The 21,102-nt window shown below is 39.9% G+C and overlaps 1 protein-coding gene across 2 annotated transcripts in view; it reads right to left on the bottom strand.

Moving 5' to 3' along the window:
* Window positions 1-21,102, bottom strand: part of Fat3 (FAT atypical cadherin 3) — a 483,199-nt gene that overhangs the window by 72,199 nt on the left and 389,898 nt on the right. For both annotated transcript variants that reach the window (XM_027951397.3, XM_071617163.1), the window contains exons 8-12: window positions 18,842-19,052; window positions 10,021-14,094; window positions 6,266-6,462; window positions 5,237-5,390; window positions 2,984-3,217 (exon numbers count right to left, since the gene is read on the bottom strand). In XM_027951397.3, the coding sequence (XP_027807198.2) occupies window positions 2,984-3,217; window positions 5,237-5,390; window positions 6,266-6,462; window positions 10,021-14,094; window positions 18,842-19,052 (4,870 nt within the window). The remainder of the gene's footprint in view (window positions 1-2,983; window positions 3,218-5,236; window positions 5,391-6,265; window positions 6,463-10,020; window positions 14,095-18,841; window positions 19,053-21,102) is intronic.

Below are 21,102 nucleotides of genomic sequence, written 5' to 3'. Positions count from 1 at the left end.
GCATAACAAAAGAAGTTTCATGAACCAAGCATCCCTGTCGTTTACACTAATGAAGCCAATGTTCTTCAAAACTAATTAGGCGACTTGAACAAATCTCAAGAGAAAAAAAAAAGGTTACAGAATGTGTGATTTCATTTAAATAACATTTCTGAAATAAGAAGATTATAGATATGAAAATTAGTGATTGCCAAGAGATAGAGGTGGAGAAGAAGGTCCAGGAAGGAGGTGGGTGTGGCTACAAGTCTCGTGGAAATGTGGTGTGCTTACCTGAAGCTGCAGAAATGATAAAACTGTTCAAAAACACTTGCAGGAATGTGTGCTGAGATCTGAACAAGCTGTAAGGATGCACTTATGTGAATTTCCTGGTTTTGATAATGTACTACAATTAGGTAAGATGTTACCATGGGTGAAGGGCTCAGGGGAAAGAGGTCCTTGACCTCCTGCCATTTAATTATTTTAAAATAAAACTTTTTTAAAAGATCAGAAATTTTCTTGTCACTTTAGAAAAGGGTTTGAAAGTGAGGTCAGGTGGTAACATAAGTAAGCCAAGTGGCTGGCCATAGGGAAGGAGAGACTTGTGGTGGAGATCAAGGAGACAGGTGCTGTTTATTAAACCATTGTGAGACCTGTGCCCCTGAAATGGCAGGGCCTTCTAAGTGTTATTATTTTTATAAAATGCCACACATGTAAATTTCAAATAAAAATCTGACTTTTAAATAATGACAACTAATTTGAACCCTTTTGAATACTGTGTGTGTAAAGCTAAAGGTTCCAGAAAGCTATATTCAGTCTAAAGGCCATTTGTGCCTGAACTCAGATTCCAGTCAGAGGTTCACTTTGATCCCAAAATGACTTCTGCACTCAGCAATCTGGTAATCTTAGTGCACAGCCTCTACTAGCCTATGATCCCTTGTGAAAGATAGAGAAATGGTTATTATTCTTGAGTTAGAAGTGTTTTGTTCAGGCCACTAATGACAAGGTCACAAGTCCTGATTCAATGACACACAGGGATTCTGGATAATGTTGGCATTTATTTGACGGCAGCTCAGACTGATGCTACTGCTGCTGAAATCTCCTACAAGCTCCAACCAAGACTCCCAGCCACTCCCTCAGCCTGGTGCCTGGAACTCAGTAGGAGCTAAGTTTGTGTTTCTTAGGGTGTTATTTGCTCTACCCCAGCTATCTTAGTTCTTTTACTTTTTGAAGCTGAGATTGACAAAAACTGAGAAAATAACCCAAAATCTGGCATCTTTCACTGAACTTGTTCCTAAGACTGATGGGATCATGAATCGACTTCATACACAGGTGTCAGCAGCACCTGTGACCTGTCTCCATTTGAAGCTGTGCACATAAGCCTTTTACTCAGGAGCAGGTGGAGGTGTAGAAAAGTCCTCATCCTGGTTTTGATCCTTTAAAGTCTTTGTCTTCTCTGCCCTATTAAATGACCTGAGTCTAGACATTTCTTCCACTCCAGCGCCCAGTCTGGCCAGTTGACTCAGAAGTGGTGAAAGGAGGACATGGCTAACTGTATATTCTTCACCACAAGTTGTAAAACAGCTCCAAGTGCCAAATCTGTGAGTCAGTCACACTCAGGTCTTGTCCCTGCACTGTCTGAAGCATCATGTGCACTAATTTGACTTCATGTCCATTCTACCACAGCTTGAGGACACCTGATTCCTTTGTGAAGGGATTGAATAGAAAAATTCCATTTTTTTTAGCTTTTAAAATTTCATCTAACGACCCATTCTCAAAATAAAATTTAAAATGATTAGAAGATTCATTTGCATTAATTCTATCTTCTTTTCCCTAAAAGTCTGCTAATAAGAGTCCAGAGAATGCTTTCTAAATCTTCTTTTTAAAAAAGTATTTGTAGGTACTACATAATTACATACCAATAAAAGAGTCTTTTTCTATTTATTTGTAATTTATTTACAATAATATGCATACTTTTAAAAGGTTAGTTCTCAGCTCAGAAATTATGCTAATGTGGTAAAAGCAATCATTCAGTGTAGCCGACTAATTTCTCTAAGGGGAAATATGCAGAGATCCTGGGCACTACGTTTGTTTTCAACTAATTATCATGTATTTACTTTTCCATTAGCCCAATAATTTTTATTTCAACTAAGAATTAAGCAATAAGATACTGAATTATATAAAGGTCTGCTTAGCATAGCAGACCCACCCCATCATTCTCTAGTCCTCTGATTTACGGCTCTTAAAATGCACAACCAAGAGGCTTCTGTATGCCCTTTCGTATTTATATTCCATCACGTAGTCACCTCAATAACTTATGCATTCTCAGAAGGTCTATCTAGCAATTAACTCTAGTCTTTTCTAACTCATCATCTCATTATGTAAAGTGGATTTGAACACAAACTTTATTAGCAACTTTCAGTTCTAATTCCTTCTTATCTCCCCATCCCTCAACTCTGCCTAGCAATGTCAGTTTATAAGTGACAAAAATACTCTGGAAAATGGCAGTTAAAAAAAAGTCCACATTGAAGTAGCAGCACATTTAGTAATTGGTCTTTGCACTTTGGGGCACTACAATAAATCTAGATTGTCATATTTCAGCTGAAGCATGTGATGCAATTCTTCATAGAAATGGAAATGAATTCTCCCTGCCATACAACACAGCATTTTAACTATGTTTAGGAGGAATGGGCACGTAAGAAAGCTATTGTTTTTATTCAAAAGGTTTTTAAAAATCCCCACCGGAACACTTTGTTAAAAGGTAAAGGAATTCATAGTATCTCCTCTTCAAACTCTAGGAAAAGTAGGTAGGACAAACTTAGAGAATTTTCCCATGCATAAGTAATGCACTCACTGAAGACCTTAAACATGGTTTAATGCCCATGTTCTTGTGATAGACCACCAAGAGGGCTGAGGGAAGGTCCTAATCAAACTAAAGGGAAAGCCACCCCTAGAGACAAGGTGTCCAGTGAGTGAACAGGGAGACGCTTGGCCAGTGCAACTGACTTACCAATGTCGGGGTCTACAGCTTGCACTCTGGTCAACAGAGCCTTGGTGGCTGTGTTCTCATAGACACAGGTGTTGTAGTGGTCAGAAGAAAACAGAGGGGGATTATCATTCACGTCTTCTAGAATCAGGTGGATGTCGGACTGGCAGAACCTGCCACCCCCATCAGTGGCCCTGGTGATGAGGTTGTACACTGGGACCCTCTCCCGGTCCAATAGAGACAAGGTTTTTAACTCACCTGTGAAAGGAAATGGCATTATGGTTGATTTGGCTTTTCAAAAACTGTCTTACTTTGAAAAATGGAGAACTAATCATATAAAGGATTTGAAATCCAAGAAGGACCAAGGAGACTTGGCTCAAGTTCTCCATTAATCAAACAAATAGATCATTTTTACTTTCTTTTAGGTACCAGGGGAAAATTATGGAATTATGGATACAACAATAAACCAACTGCATAACCTTCAAATCAATTAATTAATCTCTTTTCAAAACATGGTTGTTATAGGTTCTTTCTTTTGGCTACACAGAGAACCTCAGTAGAAAAGCACAAAGCATGGACTGATGTCTCTAGTTGTCTGATGGTCAGTAATGTCACTAACCCATAGATCCAGGAGGGCAAACTCTTTGCTTCCTGATGTTCAATTTTTATAAGGCAAGCCAAATTATGGTTTTGAAGGACCACAATAATTCTGGGCTGGGAGAAGGTCAGTGGATGCTGGGGGAGGCATCAGGTGTATGTGGGAAACCTGAGGAGCTCTAGAGCAGCAGCCGTTTGGAAGGTGATGTGGAGTTGTGATACATGGGCTTTTACCACTGAAAAAGCTGTGTAGGAACTGGTCAGCAGCCCCCATGGAGAATTTTTGCTGCTAAGTTTCAATAGAAAATGACAACAGACACAGTGATAAACTTAAATGAATGCAAATTAGTGAAAGCATGACTTGTGAAATATTATTACTCTTCAATAAAATTGGTAGGCATTTGGACTAAGCCACCTGGGTTTATAAGGCAGTTCCTCCTATGGCTTTGCTCATGCAGCCAGCTAGTTCTCAAACATGGCTGGGCTCATTTCCCTCTCCTATTCAAAAAGCCACCAGTGACTCTTCAGTGGGACATTCAAGGCCCTCTATGATCGGGCTTAAAGTTGTTTTTACTGTCACTTTTGTGCTCAACATTCGCTGGGTGTGCTGTGCTCTCTGTTCATGCTATCCCTGTTAACCTGCAGTGTCCTGGTTTAGCTCCTGGAATCAATTCAAATTCTGGTCCTTTCTTTAAACAGTTCCATCTCATCACCATATTGGCTACTTCTTCCAATGTGCCCAGATGATGCAAGTTCCTTTATATTTTTTCTGGGTACACCTTTCATTAGGGTTTACTTTCCTGTCTTTCCTACTGGAAGACAAAATACTTTGTGGGATTTGTGTGGTAGGCTCCAAGAAAAAGAAAACAACCCATGCTCAAGGAATTTCATGTCCACTAACTACTCAATAAATGCTACTGTCTGAATAATTATCATGGGGCCCAAATAGCTAACTAGCATATGCCCATGCAGCTAAGTCAGCTCTTCCACGATGGACCTTGGGAGTGGGTCAAAGAGGAGCCATTACCTTTTCGAAAACTAGTTATTGTTCACTATGACTAACTTAACACTGGCAAAATGCAAGATATTCAGTCTTTACAGTGCATTTAAAATGACCACCGGATGAACCATCCAATTCATAATTTGCCTCTGTAGAAAATGACTTTTCCCTTAGTTCTGGCCTTCAATGTTGGCAACTGCCCTTAGTTTACATAATGTTTTACCTTATAAATTTCACCTAAATACACTCAAAGGTTTGGAGAAACTAGGCAGGAATGTTTAATAAAACTTGACAACTATGTTAATAAGAATCAGAAAGGGATTTGAAAGGGAATTCAAAATGAAGAAACTCTCCTTATTATGCATTACTCCCCAGCTTGCATGGCAACTACATTGGAGCTGTGATTCCTCTTAACTCACAGACACGAGAAAAAAAAATAGAGAGATGTGATACTTGATGCTAATAAACATAGGTAAAGTATAGGCAAATTTTGTGAACCAAATAAAGCCTGTGTAGTTCCATATTTGCATGCCATGTCTTCTCGTTGTTTCTTAGAGTCCTAGATGATGAGCATCCTACCAACACTCTTGGATGTCACACCAGTGACAAGACCACATGAGAGTTTAGCATCTTTTGTGGACAAACAATGGCATTTACCCAAAGAATAGATTTCAACTTACCACTTTCTGCATCTAGAAAAAATTCATTGCTTCCAGATCCATAAAGTGAATATCGTATATCTCCATTGGATCCAATGTCGGCATCCTTGGCACTGACCTTCAGTATGATTTTATTTGATGGAATATCTTCGGGGAATAATGCTGTATATAAAGACTGGTAAAAGGTGAACAAGAGTATTCAAATCATTAGTATTTGTGGGACATGATTTTTTAAAAATTTCACTTCTTAAACACTCTACTAGTTTTATCGTTCACCAACAGTTTTCTCTTTTTTAAAATTAGTGCATTGTGGATATGCATAGTGGTGAGATTCACTGTGGTATATTCATATATGCACACAGGAAAGTTAGGTCAGTTCCTGGGATTCTTCTCAATTCTTTAAAGAGTCACTACTAACACTTGAAATGAGAGATAAAATCTACAAACACCACTTTTCTAAGCTACAGAATACTAATATTGTCTTTTGACCTACATGGTGAGAAAAACCATAAATTGTGATTTATTATAAGTAACAAAGGAAATGAAATCTCGTACAGCACCTTGTGTTGACACTGTATTTTATACAGTAATGGAAAACTGAAGGATAAACAGCCTGGGAATCTGTATTCAGCATCGACACTAACCAGCCATGTGTACTTACACAAACAGCTAGCCAAATGGGTAGTAGCAGTCCATTTCTCTTTCATGATACCAGTGATTTAGACAGAAGTTTTAAAGTCCTTTATGAATTACTTAAAAATCATTTAATTTTAAAACTTTCTATTTTATTTTTTATTGTGTTTTTCAGAGGAGAGGGGACAAAATTGGATACCTGGTCTTGCTATCTATCTATTATCGTCTTCATGTTTAGAACATTTTATCCTTGCCTCTACCTCCTACCCTCTTACGTCCAATTAGAGCTCTTAATCAACTGGAGGTAAGAGCAGAAGGTATTCCTGGCCTTAAGAAAAAAAGTGAAATGGGTTTTGAATTTAATTTTAGAGACACAGAGTAAACAGAAGAACTTTATCCCCCAGAGCTTTAACTCACCTGATCACACACTGGGCTATTGTCATTTACATCACTGACGGTCACTTCCACCATGGCCTGTGTGACAAAGAGCCCATCGGTGGCAGTGATATTGAGAAAGTAAATGTCCTGTTCTTCTCTATCTAAAGGTCTCTTCACATATACCTTCCACTCACTTTGCACCAGGCCCAGGGCAAACCTTCCTCGGGGGTTTCCTCCTGCAAGGAAAAGAGAGCTTCTGAAGATGAGCAATGAAATGCCTTGGTCTGCACCACCATGCGAGGCTATGGGGGGGTGCATCCAGGTGCCCCTCACACTGTAGCATTTACGGTACTGAAACAAAAGATACTCCCTTGGATTCCCTTACAGCAAAGTATAATATTTATATGCTTAGCTTATGTGGAAAGTAAAACAGCAACTTTTTTCAAGAGAATAAAATCCACTTAGAGAAACTGGAGATGATCTCTTGTTTAGTTCCCCTTAAGGAAAATCAAATTCAAACTGTGACAATCAATCGTCTTCTTGGGATGATACAATTGTCTTTCCACTTGGTCTCAAGAGAGGATGTAATACACTATAGTTCTTGTTACCAAGACAATTTCATTAGCTGTTGATTATGCAATCAAGAAAAGGCAGTCAGTTCTATTAAGGAATCTTTCAATGAAGGCTTTATCATACAGCTGTGCTCTGCTCATAAGGACTGGAGTTTGGGGAGAAAAGTTTACACGACAGAGGAAGACCCATTAGTATTAAATAGCCCTAACGAGGGGTCATTTAAAGAGCGGTCCAAAGATAAGCACTGCAATTAGATCAAATGTATCAGAGTGAAGCTGGTAAAAGTGGAAGAAAAGTAGAAGAGATGAAGCGGAACAGCATTTTATGATGCCGAAACACTGACAGTGGTCCCAGTCATATTACTTTTCCACTTCATTAAACTACAGAGACAAAGTAGCGCAGCACACGGTAGGAAGAGGAAAGAAAACTACCTTGACCCTCTAATCCCTAAGAGGGAAATCTTGCCAATTCAAACACTGAAAAAGATTGGGCTGAAGAAAACTAGCAAGAAGTCCAGAGTCGAGTTGGAGGATCACTATCTCATCTAATTCAGCATTGTGCAACTATATTTATCATCTATTAGGCCTCGGTTGGTTCTAGGCAACAGAGCTACAGCAGTGGGCAAAACCAGCAAAAAATCCTGCTTTGATGGTAAGCTCACATTCTAGAGGGAAAGGTCGATAATAGTTAAAATAATTAATTAGGAGGTCATGAGGCTGAGTTCTTATAGGCAAAACCAAAACACAACTCAATGAAAACAGTAAAATGAAACATAAATATAAAGAAACTGCTAACTAACTCTATCAGGGATTTTAAGATTATGATTCCACTTTACCCAAATATTTTCTGTCTTGCTTACATGAGTATCTTATAAGTGAGTTTTTTCTTAATGCCCCTTTGATGGAACTCTGAACAATTTGCAGTCTGGAGTTATCCAGTTCATGAATTGCTGTTGACTCAGATAGACTCTTTGAAATTTTAATGTGCCTAAATTTATCCTTTAGCACAATAAATAAATAAGGAACACATACTGTATGCTGGCTGCTACTTCCCTGCAAGAACAAAGCCATCTCACCTTCTTACAATGCATCCCCAAAAAACAGAGGGCAGACATCATGGCCCTACAGGTAGACTGAGCAGGAAGGAGTGAAATTGCGAGTGCTTGGCTGCACTCTTGACTATATGGCACAGGGAGGTGGTTAGTTCCAGGGCTTTAGCACTATGAGGCAATAACAGGAAAAACAGAACCAAATTATATGAACAGCGCAGAAAAGGTGAGGGCTGTATATTCCTCTGGGGCAGAGATTTTCAGTGTCTGGAGACATTTTTGGTTGCTGCACTGAAGGGTAGTGGTGGTGGTATATACTACTGGAATCTCATGGGTAGAAGTCTGGGATGCTGCTGAACATCCTACAATATGTAGGTCAGCCCCTCACAGCAAAGAACTATCCAGCCCCCAAATATCAACCACACTGGCGGAGAAACCATACTCTAGGGAGGCTCGGGGTCCTCCCTGGGATATCACTTTCCTCCACCACTGGCTAGGATTCAATTATGCTTTAGTTGAATACTATTTCAGTGCACACAAATTTAACCTCTCTATTAAGTGCTTTCAGTGCAGGCAGGCCCACACCGTTCTTTTGTTACATAAAATGATTAATGGTCCTTTGTTAATCTGAGGCAGCACAGCCACGTTGTGCTACATCAAGAGCAAAAGTTAAATCTAATTAAAATCAGTTGGTGGTTGGCATGGCTAATAGTAACAGTAGCTTTAAGCTACTCTGTACTCATTACTTCAGAAAAGTCGATGGGATGGTCCCTTGAAATCTTCTCCTGAGAATTCAGAGACTATGTGTAAATAATTAAGACCGAGTAACAATTCCTCCAAATAGAAAAGTATCTCTCAGAATGTCTAAGAAGCCTTTTCTTCCTCCAAAGCTAAATGCTGTTTGCATTTATTTAATCAAAGTGTTGTTCCACTCTCCTTTCTTTCCTCACCACTTTCGTTCAGGCTTTAATTGCAGAAATGTGTATTTTTATGGAAAAAGGCAGAAAATATCAGATAAAGCATAAGATACATAAAGTTTTCTTAAGCAGAAAACACCACTGAGCATCCAGTTCCATATAGGAAATAGAAGCACCAGGCTGAAAAGTGTGGCAACCCCACACATCGACATGTTTGGTCTACTGTGGATCTTATTCTGCAGTGATTAATTAACTTTTCCACTAACATAGTTAAGTAGATTCTGTGTCCTAAGGGCATTCTAATTAATTCATTTTTCACTGTGAATAATGTGGTTTTTCTAAAGGGAAAGCCACCTGATTACAAGTATTGATGGAATCTTTAAAATCTTTTGGCACATTGCTTATGTTCTGGCTTTGAATGTCACAGCATAAAAATATTTGCTTTAACCCCCACCTCTGAATAGTTTCTAGGAAGCTTTCTCCACACCATCAATACTTTCTTCTTTGTTGTTGAAGGCAAGTTACCTCTAGGAAGCTACTCCCAATCAGTGACAACTCTTTGCACTGTGATAGGAAATCCTCAACCCTGCAGAGCAATAGTGACATTTTTTTGCATACTCCTGATGACCTCATCTTTCTATCTTGGCCTTCCCAAAGAACAGCTACTTACAATTTAGAAAGACAGAAAAGGGATCCCCCCAAAAATAAGAGTTCTCAGAAGAAATGCCCATTGGTTTGGAGTTATAATTTAGGATTTCTCAGCAAAGGATCAAACCCTGTCTTCTAATTTATATATGTGTATGCCTAAGTGTTTTTATGACCAGGAGGAGCTTGTATGTGAAGCTTACTGGGATCAAGTTATTTGTTTTTTCTGAACACTAAAAACATAAAGAAAAGGAATATCGTTAAAAATCTCTCTCCCCAATCGCAAAGAGCTATCAGTTGTATTTCTTCAATTAAAATGTGTGACCAGACTCCTTTTTAAAATGATAAGAAGTGACAAGAGAATTGGATGCCATCCTGGGTAAATGCTGTAAGCAAACTAATGAACTCCAAAGTAAGGTTGAGCTAATAACAACCAACAACTGAAAAAAAAACAAATCTATTAGAGATCTTTTACTTCTCACCAGAAATGCTTTATTATGTTCAGGTCCTCATGTCACCTTCTATCTTCTCTCCTGCTCTTACCCCTGCTGCCTCCCACCTTTGTGTGATAAGCAGGGGACATGGTGAGAACAGTGGGCACTGAGACATACCTGTAATATGGTAGCTCACTTGGCGATTGATGTCAGAAGTGTCCCTGTCCCAGGTGCTGAGGACAGCCACCACCTCGCCTGGTGGGTCGCTCTCCTTCACGTTTCCTCGGTAGACCTCATGGGCAAAGACCGGTGCATTGTCGTTTATGTCTGTCACTCTGACAGAGACCAAAGCTGTGGAAGAAAGAGAGAATGCCTCTCCAAGGTCAGAGGCCACCACGGAGAAGGAGAATGCAGGGTCTGTCTCATGATCCAGGTCCTTCAAGGTACTGATCCAGCCTGTGTTGCTGTCAATATTGAATGCTTCCATTACCTTCTCGGGGTGGGAATCTGAGTGGAGGGAATAAGTGACCTGCCCATTGGCTCCCCAATCCATATCGCTAGCTCTCACCTGTGTGAGTTTGGTGCCGACAGGCATCCCTTCCATTATGATGGTCTCGTAGCTTGAAGTTTCAAAGATTGGCTTGTTGTCATTCAAATCCAATACCTTGATATCTACATCCACAGTAAACACAATGTCTACCTTGTCCAGGGGTATAGTGGCTGCTACTTTAAAGTGAAAAGCTGGCGTAATTTCATGGTCAAGGCGCTTGTCAAGCTTTATAGTGCCTGTGTCCTGTTCTATGATGAAGACACCCCCTTTGTTATTCTCTGGTCGTTCCCCATTAACTGTGCTGAACTGGACATTCTGACTGGGCAAAATCCTCAGGGTGTCCACTGTGCCTCCAATGGCTGTATCTTCTGCAATGGTAAAAGAGTACTGAGACTGGGTGAATGAAGGCAAGAATGTTTCAGGGGGCAAGACGTGGATATAGACAGGGATGAGGGAGTGCTTTACTGGAATGCCCCCGTCTACTGCTTTGACAAAGAATGACAGCACTGTATTTTTCAGCTGGTTAAAATTGCCCTTTGTAACCATCCAGCCATTGTCAGGATCAATTTCCAGGAGGTCAGCCACTGAGACCGAGGCCTCACTATATAGGGAATAAGTAATCCTTGAATTGGCTCCATCATCAGGGTCCATAGCTTGAACTTGAGTGACCAAGTGGCCCTTTCCAACATCTGCCCTGACACTGGCTCTGTATTCCACTGTCATGAACTGAGGAGCATTGTCATTTTCATCCACCACAATCACCCTCACAGTGCAGAAAGTTGTTCTCCCTCCACCATCAAGGGCCCTCAAAAAAATACTAACATCTCCTTCTAGAGGGTTTTCCCGGTCTAGCTTTTCTGTAGTGATGACCTGTCCATTGCTGTCTATGAGGAATCGATCCTTGGCAAAGTCATTGATGATGGCATAGCTGATCTGCCCATATGTTCCAGGATCCCCATCTGTGGCTCGCACGTGAATTACCTTTGTCCCAGCAGCTGCATTCTCTCTCACCTCGGCTACATATGTGCTTTGTGAGAAGGTAGGGCTGTACAAGTTAGCCCCCAGTACCCTGATGTGCACCTGTGCAGTGCTGGTGAACAACCCGTCAGAAACAGACACGTTGAGACTGTACAGCGGCTCCATCCGCTGCTTTCGGTGGTTGGACAGTGTGATGATGCCACTCTTGCTGTCCATCAGAAAGCTTGTCCGTTCATTCCCAGATAAAATACTATATTCCAACCGGTCAAAGTCCGAACTGTCTGCATCTGAGGCTTGAACACAGGTTACAAAATGACCCCGGGGGGCTAGTTCACTCACATATGATTCATAAATTAGCTGATTAAACACTGGAGGGTTGTCATTTATGTCAGAGATGTGGATATGAACTAGAACCTCACTGCTCAGTGAGGGGAAGCCACTATCTGTTGCTCTGACTTTCAAAGTGCAGTGTTGCACCAATTCATGGTCCAGCATCCTTGCTGTCAGGATTAAGCCACTTGAGCTGTCTATGTGAAAATAATCTGTGCTGTTGTACGTATCCTGCACAATCTGATAATGCACGATTTTATTGTTTTCTGAATCTGCATCAGTAGAGACAACTTGCAAAACAGGTGTCCCAATGAGAGATGCTTCTGATAATGTTGTATTGTAGGCAGGCTGATCAAAAATAGGAGGGTTGTCATTTACATCATTAACTAGCAAGTCGACCGTGACCTCAGCCCTGGCACCAGTAAGGGCATCACTAGCCCTTACTGTCAATTTGTAAACAGGTGTAACTTCATAATCCAAAGGACTAACAACTTTCAGAACCCCCGTGTCAAAGTCAATGTTAAACTGTTTAAAAGGATCCCCATCAATAATAATATATATGATGCCTTGGCCTTCTGGACTGGTAGCATTGATGCTTAGAATGGGAGTGTCCATTCTCACATCTTCATTGATGGAAGCTGTATAAAAGGGCTTATCAAACACAGGCATTGCTTTGTTGACAATGGTGATGGGAAGTTCCACAGATGTGGACAAAGAGGGTTTTCCACCATCTTTGGCTAAGATGGTGACTCCATACTCAATGTTGGACAAGTCAGAATTGAATGCTTCTTTTAAAATAACATTCCCTGAATTTGGATTAATTTCAAAGTGGCCATAGTCATCCTGTAGGACATAGGTCACTTCTCCATTTGCACCTTTATCTTTGTCAATGGCTGTTACCCGGTATATGAGAGTCCCTGGCTCAGCATCAACTTGCACAGCAGCATAGTAAGGGAGACCCACAAAGACTGGAGAATTGTCATTGATGTCTTCAATGTTAACCCTGACCACTACTCTAGCCACACGTAGATGGTCTAGTTCACGGCTGGCTTCCACCACCAACTCATATAATTCTTGTTCTTCACGGTCAAAGGGGACTCCAGTTGTCTGAATGACTCCTGAGGTAGATTTTATCTTGAATTTATTTCCTGGGTTTAAGATGCTATATTTTAAGGGCTCATTAAGGCGGTTTCCAACTGCATTGACAATAGCAACTTTGGTTATGTTAGTGTTGTTCTCTGAGATTGAGGTGGAATAAAAACCTTGTGTAAAGTGAAGGCCACTATCCATGGCTTCTTTAACCATGATGGTGACCATGGATGTGCTGTAGAACTTTCCATCAGACACTTTAACTATCAGCATGTAGTGATCTTTGGAGAGGTTGTTGTTTTTTATGGTGAGTACTCCACTATTTGAGTCAATTAAAAAATGATCCAAGCTGCCTTCCATTAGGCTGTATGTCAGTTCAGGAGGCACCTCAGAGTCAGGGTCTGTGGCACTAACTTTCAGGACCTCCACACCAACATAGGTGGGGAGAAGTAAGACAGTCTCAAACACAGCCTGAGTAAAAACAGGTGGGTTATCATTCACATCTGTAACCTCAATGTTCACTTCAACAGGACTCTCTGCAGTCAGCTGGGGGCTACCATTATCTCTCACATGTACATGAAAATGGAAATGGGCAATGGTCTCATGGTCCAGGTTGGCAATTGTTCTGATTGCACCTGTACTGGAGTCCACTGTGAAGAACTTCTTGGCTGTAGACTCTACAATCTGATACACGAGTAGTGCATTCTGATTGCTGTCAGCATCGGTGGCTCGAATTACCAGTGGGCTGTTATCCAAACTCCTGACAATGCTATTTATTGGGGCAGCCTCACTTAGGCTGCCTGAGTATTGAGAGAAGAGAAAAATTGGAGCATTATCATTTTCATCAACAATCTGAATATTGACGGTGGCATTGGAAGCCATTCCTGCCATGTTAGTGGCCTGAATGATGAGTTGGTAAGAGGAAGTACGCTCATAATCCAGAGCCCTCCGAGTGGTGATGACTCCAGAATATGGATTTATGGTAAAGACCCCACCAGTGTTTCCATCTTTGACTTCATAAATGAGGGTAGACTGACTGATGGCAGAGATTAGAATGACTGAGGTTCCAATATCCACATTTTCATTTACTTCAGCTTGGTAGTCTTTATGAGTGAACTTGGGGTGAGAGTTATCAGACATGGTGACGGAAATGCGCACAATTGCAGTGGCAGACATTGGTGGGGAACCTTGATCTGTGACTTTGACTGACAGGACAAACTGACCCATCGTTGTCATGTCTGGTTCTTTGGAAACAGTGATGATGCCCAGGACTGGCTCGATCTTAAATGTGTTTCCAGTGTTCCCTAAAATACAGAAATCAATGAGGAAAAGGAATTACAAGGGAGTCATTAAAAAAAAAAAAGGTTTTCTGAAGGTTGACCCTTCATGTAAAGAAACTCTAGTGCCATGTGGCCAACAGAAAATAGATACATTTATTTCTATTCATCTCTTATCGTTCTGAAAGAGAAAACAAACCAACAAAGAAAAAAGAGACTTCTCTTTTCAGGATATTGAAAAGAAAGTGATATGAGTTTTCCAGTAAAATTATAAACTTTAGATCCATAGTTTTTTGATCTAAGTTAAAAACAGCAGTAGCAGCAGTGGCACACAATGGGGTACATTTAAGCCAGAGAATAAGAGCTTATAGGAGAGCTATTTCTGCTATAAATGTGTAGGACTTCCTCATTCCTAGCCCTGTGAGAACAGGGACTGACTGGGTGACACATACCAATGTTGCTAGTACAGAGAAGAAGAAAAAAAAAAATATCTATCTATTTATCCCTAAACCAGTGCCATGTTCACATTTAGTTTTGGAAGATCATCATGCAGGCATTTGGTTACTATTTAATCTCAAAGATAATAAATGCTACATGGTATTAGTGCTATTTTACCCTATCAATCAAAATCAACTTCCTCAGGGCTGGGGTTGTGGCTCAGCAGTAGAGCATTCGCCTAGTATGTGCGAGGCCCTGGGTCCGATCCTCAGCACCACATAAAAATAAATAAATAAAATAAAGATATTTTAAAAATAAATAAAAAATCAACTTCCTCCAAATGCTACTTTGGTGTGGTGGGTTTTATCAGTCACAGAGAATTCTTCCCAAGTCACTGTTTGTTTTGCAAGTTGTACTTTTTTTTTTCCCCTGAATTCTCCTTTGTTCTTCACTACTACTCTAACCTCCTCCCATGCCCTTGAACACACAGAGGTACAGACAGACATTAAAGAAGACATAAAACATTACAGGTTCATTGCTCCAATATGTAGCCATTCTATTCACTAAGCACTTGAGAACAGCCTTAAAACCAAGAATTTGAATCAAAACCCTTATGAAACAAAGACATGGTGACCTGTTTTGCCAGGTCTGGCATGGGGAGAGCTATGGGCCATGACATCACCTCTAAAACATAAAAAAAAAAATTGGAATCTGGGATTGTTGAGGATGACTGAAACAAAAGAGGAGCAAAGAAACAAAAGATCTGAAGAATGTAAAGAAGGTGGGTAGGGGCAGGAGCTCAAAAATAGTAGATGGTGTGAAGCTACATCCTTCCCAAGTTGCTTTATGCTTTCCCTCCTTGGACTCTCTAGTGCTTCTCAAAGAACACCCTTTATTTTGTGTTGAAACTCTTTTAAATCAACATTTAAAGATCCTGGTTACTCAACTATAGCTAGATCTTTCCTTCTTTTTGAGAACTGTAGTATGGCAAGCGTATAAACCATTTAAATGTCAAAATCATTAAGATAGGCTCTTGGATTTAGGGGTAGTTGTGATATGTTTATTGAAATATATAGCAAATACAGCTGTGTCTACACTTCTTGGTGTATACTTATTAAATAAACATCTCCATGTCCATAAAGCAAAAGCTCATATTCCTATAAAATCTACTTCAATAAAATACTTTTCAAGAGGAAGCATATCCAATAGAGAGGCCAATTTAATTCCAACCCCACAATGTGATATTAAACAATGTCATCTTTGATGTCAGCATGATTTTTTTTTTCACTTTGCCACCTAAATATGATCATTTTGTGATGACAACAACAGAATTTAACGATGTTTGGGTAAGCTTTTACATTTTCAATGATGAGCACAGTGGAATCAGGCATGGATCCAACATTTGAGCCAGCTGTCATTTCACTTTATCAATGGTCACCTTCCAGGGACAGCAACTGAGCCAAGTTGCTGCCTTCACTGGTTATGGTGTCCTACCTCAGAGTTTATAGACAAATCCTTCCTTGTACCAGCCCCAGCAACATTTCTTCATTCCTAGCAAGATACATTAAAGCAGGAATGAAGGTGATCCAGCTCTTGACCTCCACTTGAACTTCATGGCCCTGCTGTTCCCTGGAAGCTGATCCACTTGCTATACCCTGTCAGGATTCTGGACTCATACTTCAGGTTCTCTTTCTCTCTTCAATACACTGACCCATTTCCTTGAGATCCCGTTCCTGCATATCCTCTCCTTCTATTCTTGAATCTTTGAAAAGGAATCTCTACTTGCTTGTTTTCTTGGAATCTATGGCTTCGTTTAGACTTTTGGCAACCAGCCAAAAGCTGTGTTTTTCATACTTATCTGATGTATTGCACAGTGTCTGACACAAAGAGGGTGCTTGATAATTATTTGTTGAAATGATTGGGAGGGGATGTAAATCAAAAGCAAATTTTAATTCTCTATCCACTTGGGATCCAATATGCCATGTTCTAACTCAACTCTTATTTGTGTCTCTCTTGTGCCGTGCTACTTCAGAATCATCATTGGCAACAAACAGAAAATCCAGGCTAAAATAAGTCCTGAAGCGCTGCCCTCAGATTCTATTCAAACTCAAAACTCAGTTCTTCAGACTAAAATATAAAGCTTCTGTAGTTACTTTACAGGCCAAGCAAGAGACAGGGAATTTATAGCACATCATTAAATAGAAAAAAATCTCGCTTATCAGAGGTCTGTGAGAGAAGTTAAATAAAACATAACATTTTACACAACCACTGACCATGTGCTAAAAATACTGAAGCACCTGTGATCTGTCTTTCTTTCTATAATCTGGGAAGAACCAGTTTAGGCTCAAGGTAGGTCTTCGAGTCTGTGAAGGTCTCAATGTCTACCAGAGATTTCTTGCATGTGTTGTAATTCTCATTAGCTTGGTGCCCACTTCAACAAAAATCACCTTTTTTGAGATATCAAAAAAAGTTTAGTTTTCTGGAGATTTAGATTTTCTATATATATGGGATTTCCCTAACCCACAGGAATATTTTATTTTTGAATCAGGTGAATAAACCTGTGTTTTCTTTAATTTTTTTTAGTAATATATAATATTCAGATGTTTTAAGGAAATAACTTTTCTCTTGATTTAGTCAGTTATTAAAGAAATAACTGAGCACCATGTTGCAATCATGGAAGTTAAAATAGGAGAAGCAGTCTTTTCAGCTGAATGGTGAGTAAATCACTCCCTGAGAACACCAAATTGGGTGAAAGATTCTTTGGCTAAGTAAGAGAAGTAAAAGTAGTGTTTAAATGACAAATAAAAAAAGCAGGTGGACACTTAGACAAATGTTTAGAAAATGACAAGGACATAGAAATAAAACTTCATATCCAAATGATCACAATGTCATGAAGCAATGTACATGCATGAATGAATAGAGGGAAAGAGAAAAGACAAGCTCAGAGAATAAAAAGAATTGTTGGATTAGGTGACAACTGTGTTGGATTAGGTGACAACTGTGTTGTCATGTACATATTCTCAAAAAATTTTTGAGAATTTTCCATATATTTTTGTGGTACCATAAAAGCAAGGATCACATAATTAAATAATAAAACTCTTCCTTGATAAATAAGGAATGCATTTCTAAATACTGGTCAAGCTTTAGGCTGAAATAAAATTCCACAGAACCTGACTATCATGGACTAACATCTTTTCTTTACATGCATACATACACACACACATACACACACATATGGAGAGAGAGAGAGACGTAGAGAGAGACAGAGAGATAGAGATAGCGCGCGAGAGCGCACAAGCTTAGAATAGACTCATAAAATGTGGACACCTAATACAGAAAATAATTTTAGATTATCATTTGATATAGAAACTTTTTTTAAAGAAGGCTATTGGCTTTTCCTTTTCTAAAATTTCTAGTCCAAAATCTGTCATTCTAGCATTCCTATTTTAATTCAACTACTCACAAAAATACTCTACGTTTAAATGAAGGCTTATCTATCGCTGGCATAAAAGGAGATTGCATTTGGCATTATGCACAACAGACATAATGTTGCAAAACGTTTTGGAAATATGTGGCTTGCATATTCAAAAAAGATAGAACAGGATAAGGAAAATAGAGCAGACAAAGCGTATTTGTCATTTTCAGGCTCACAGTTCTATCTCTTCCTTGGACATTCATCTCTCTGTCATAGATGTTTTCTAGCTATTGATCTTCAACCAACAGTACACTATGGTCTTGCAACCATCAGTACACTATGGGTGTTAAATAGATTTTAAAAGATCTCAAATTTAACAAAACAAGAGCCTGTAGTTACTTATCTGTCAGGTTAAGCAGGTAGTTCAGACCCCATATCTACCAAACTCTCTGCTACTCAGACTGCCTCCAGTGAGGTGAATTGTGCTAACTGTGAGGGTGTAGGGATTCTGAAAGCCACAGCCCACCTACTGACAAGTAAACAAAGACACATAAGATTCAGTTCAACAGCCCAGCAGCCCTCAGGTGACAGGAAGGAGGCTTTGGTTATTTTAGTCTGAAACCATGACTTGTTGGCCCATGGGTAAAAGCCACAGAATGCATTACACATTTCTTCTTCATTCCAGGAAAACCCAAGATTGAACACAGGGAAGGAAACTCTCCTTGCTGTCAACAATGGAAGACATATTACTGACACGCCAAGAACTTTATGCACCATTATCACAGAAAATGGGTGGTGCTTGGCCAAGATTTCATTAGAGATGTTCCAGTGGTATCAATCTGAATTCACCATGGTGAAAGATACTACTGAGGTTCAATGCCATGCATTATGCTGCAATCTGTGCCGTGTAACAGCTCTCACCTGCTTCTATGGTATATATGAGTTCTGCATTTTCCCCTTTGTCTTTGTCCAGAGCCGTCACTTGCAGAACAGCTGATCCCAGAGCAGCCGACTCAAACACGGATGCTTCATATAGTGGGTTGGTAAAATAAGGACTGTGATCATTAGCATCTTCCACATTCACAATGACTCGGGCTAAGTTTCTTCGATAAGGAAACTCCTGATCTCTGACCTTTAGGCAAAATACAAGAAGCAGTAGGACTAAACTCTTAAACCGCAAAGAACTCAATGGCTATGTCTGTGATGAAAACATCAACAAAAAAAGATGATGCACACAGTTCTTGACCCAGTTCCAGATACTTAGTACATGCTCAATTAACAATGGTAATTACCAAGCAAGAACATGGTAAGCAAATCAAGAGCAGGGGCTACATCATCTTTTAGGAAGCTTGGCCTAGAGTCTCTGTTCAGCCTGTGTCTGCAGAATCAATGCCTTGATATCAAAAATATCACAAACACAGCATTCTGCTCTGAGACCCCTTGCACAGCCACTTTCCCCTTGTTATGTGTATTAACATCTGCTCATGGAATGGTGGACAGAGGCTCTTCTAAAGGAGAAACTAAAGAGTGGAATTGATGAATACAATGTGGGCATTGCCATTCATTCATTCAACAAACATTTATTGTCATCTATTATCCAACAAGTTCCTTGCTTAACTCTGATGCCTCAGTAGTGAACTGGATATGGCTTCTACCCTCCAGAAGCTTAGGGTCGATTTGGGATTACAAATAATTAAATAGGTAGGTATAGTACCCAGTGATAAGTGCCAGCATGGGTTACCTAAATGTGCCCTCAGAATAAGCAGTAAGAAGAGCCTAACCTAGCATTCAGCTTCCTGGAAGAAGTGACAAGAACAGGTAGAAGTAGTAAAATGGTGGTGATCATCGCATGTGGCACTTTGAGGCAAGAAGATCCAATATACTCAAAGGCCCAGAGCTGAGAGAGAGAATCCTGACCACTGGTAAGATGACTACAATCAATTTCTAAAATTGAGATCCTTCATGTAACTCCATCAAAAAACTTGGCTTGATGGCTTTAAAATGTCCCCTGGTTTGCATATGGCTGAAGCTTAAAAACAATCAATACTTTAACCACATGGTTCTGCTATAATTTGATACAGTACTAGTTAAATGTGTATTCTTGGCTTGTTCAATTTTAGGCTGCATAACTTCACAGAAATGTGAGTAAATTAGAAAATGTGCTGAGAAGAGCCATCAAAGAGAAGGGGGTTTCATAAATAGTACCTGGAAGGAATAAGTAACATGACTAAAATGGTTTAGCTTGGAGAAAGGCAGCATAAAGGAGTTGTTTGCTCTAAATATTCAATTACATAAATGATACTTGGTAGAGGGTGACCAAACTGAATTCTGAGTTTGTTAAGCAAACAATAAACAGAAATGACTTGAGAAACCATGAGAATGGAGTTAGTAACTGGCACAGGTTCTGCCCTTGAAGAAAACACATGCAAAATCAAAACAATGAGTGTGCTGAATTTTTGTAGACTGGTGTATCCACACCCAAGGACCAAGGTGAACTCTTTATTTTGGAATTTTTAACAGCTAGGTCAATTTCAACTGTTAGCTCCAAGGGTGCAGAGACTTTTTTTTTTCTTTTGTGTCTTCAGTGCCTAGAATAGTGCTTGGTGCACAGTATGTACTCAAAAAATATCTGTTGAATGAATGAAGGCCAGGGGGTGGATCAGATGACCTCTGTGAATCACCCCTTCAGTTCCCTGGAGCCTTAGCTGGAACCCACAACTGAGGGCATGATACTCAAATTTCCTCTTGCCCAGGAAACTCTCCAGTCTTGGGAAGGAAAAGTGGCATTTAGTGCAACATTACTTTTAGCTGCTTCTTGGGAATTCATAGAGTCTTAGAGTGTTTTAAAGCCAATCAGTGCTCAAGATTAAGTCTGTGTCATCCTACTAGGTCTTAAGGAATGCAGGGCTCTGTTAGGCAGTGGCTGTGCATTGCCCATGGGGTTCATGGATCATTAAAGGAACAGATTATAGGCCATAGAGTTTCTTATTAATCTCTACTTTTCAATTACTTCTCCTACCTAATTTGAACACAAATTGAGACTTAAGACTCTCTACAGGCTTTAGAGTGTGTTGAGATCTCTTTGTGTGCCAGTATTCACTTCTAGGTTCAATGGCAGTACAAAAAGTACCCAATCGGGTCTCTAAATGCTTTCAGGGACTGAGAATTGCACAGGCTGGATA

The sequence above is a fragment of the Marmota flaviventris genome, chromosome 9, assembly GCF_047511675.1.
Source record: "Marmota flaviventris isolate mMarFla1 chromosome 9, mMarFla1.hap1, whole genome shotgun sequence".
NCBI classification, from domain to species: Eukaryota; Metazoa; Chordata; class Mammalia; order Rodentia; family Sciuridae; genus Marmota; species Marmota flaviventris.
This window is presented reverse-complemented; position numbering and strand designations above follow the sequence as displayed.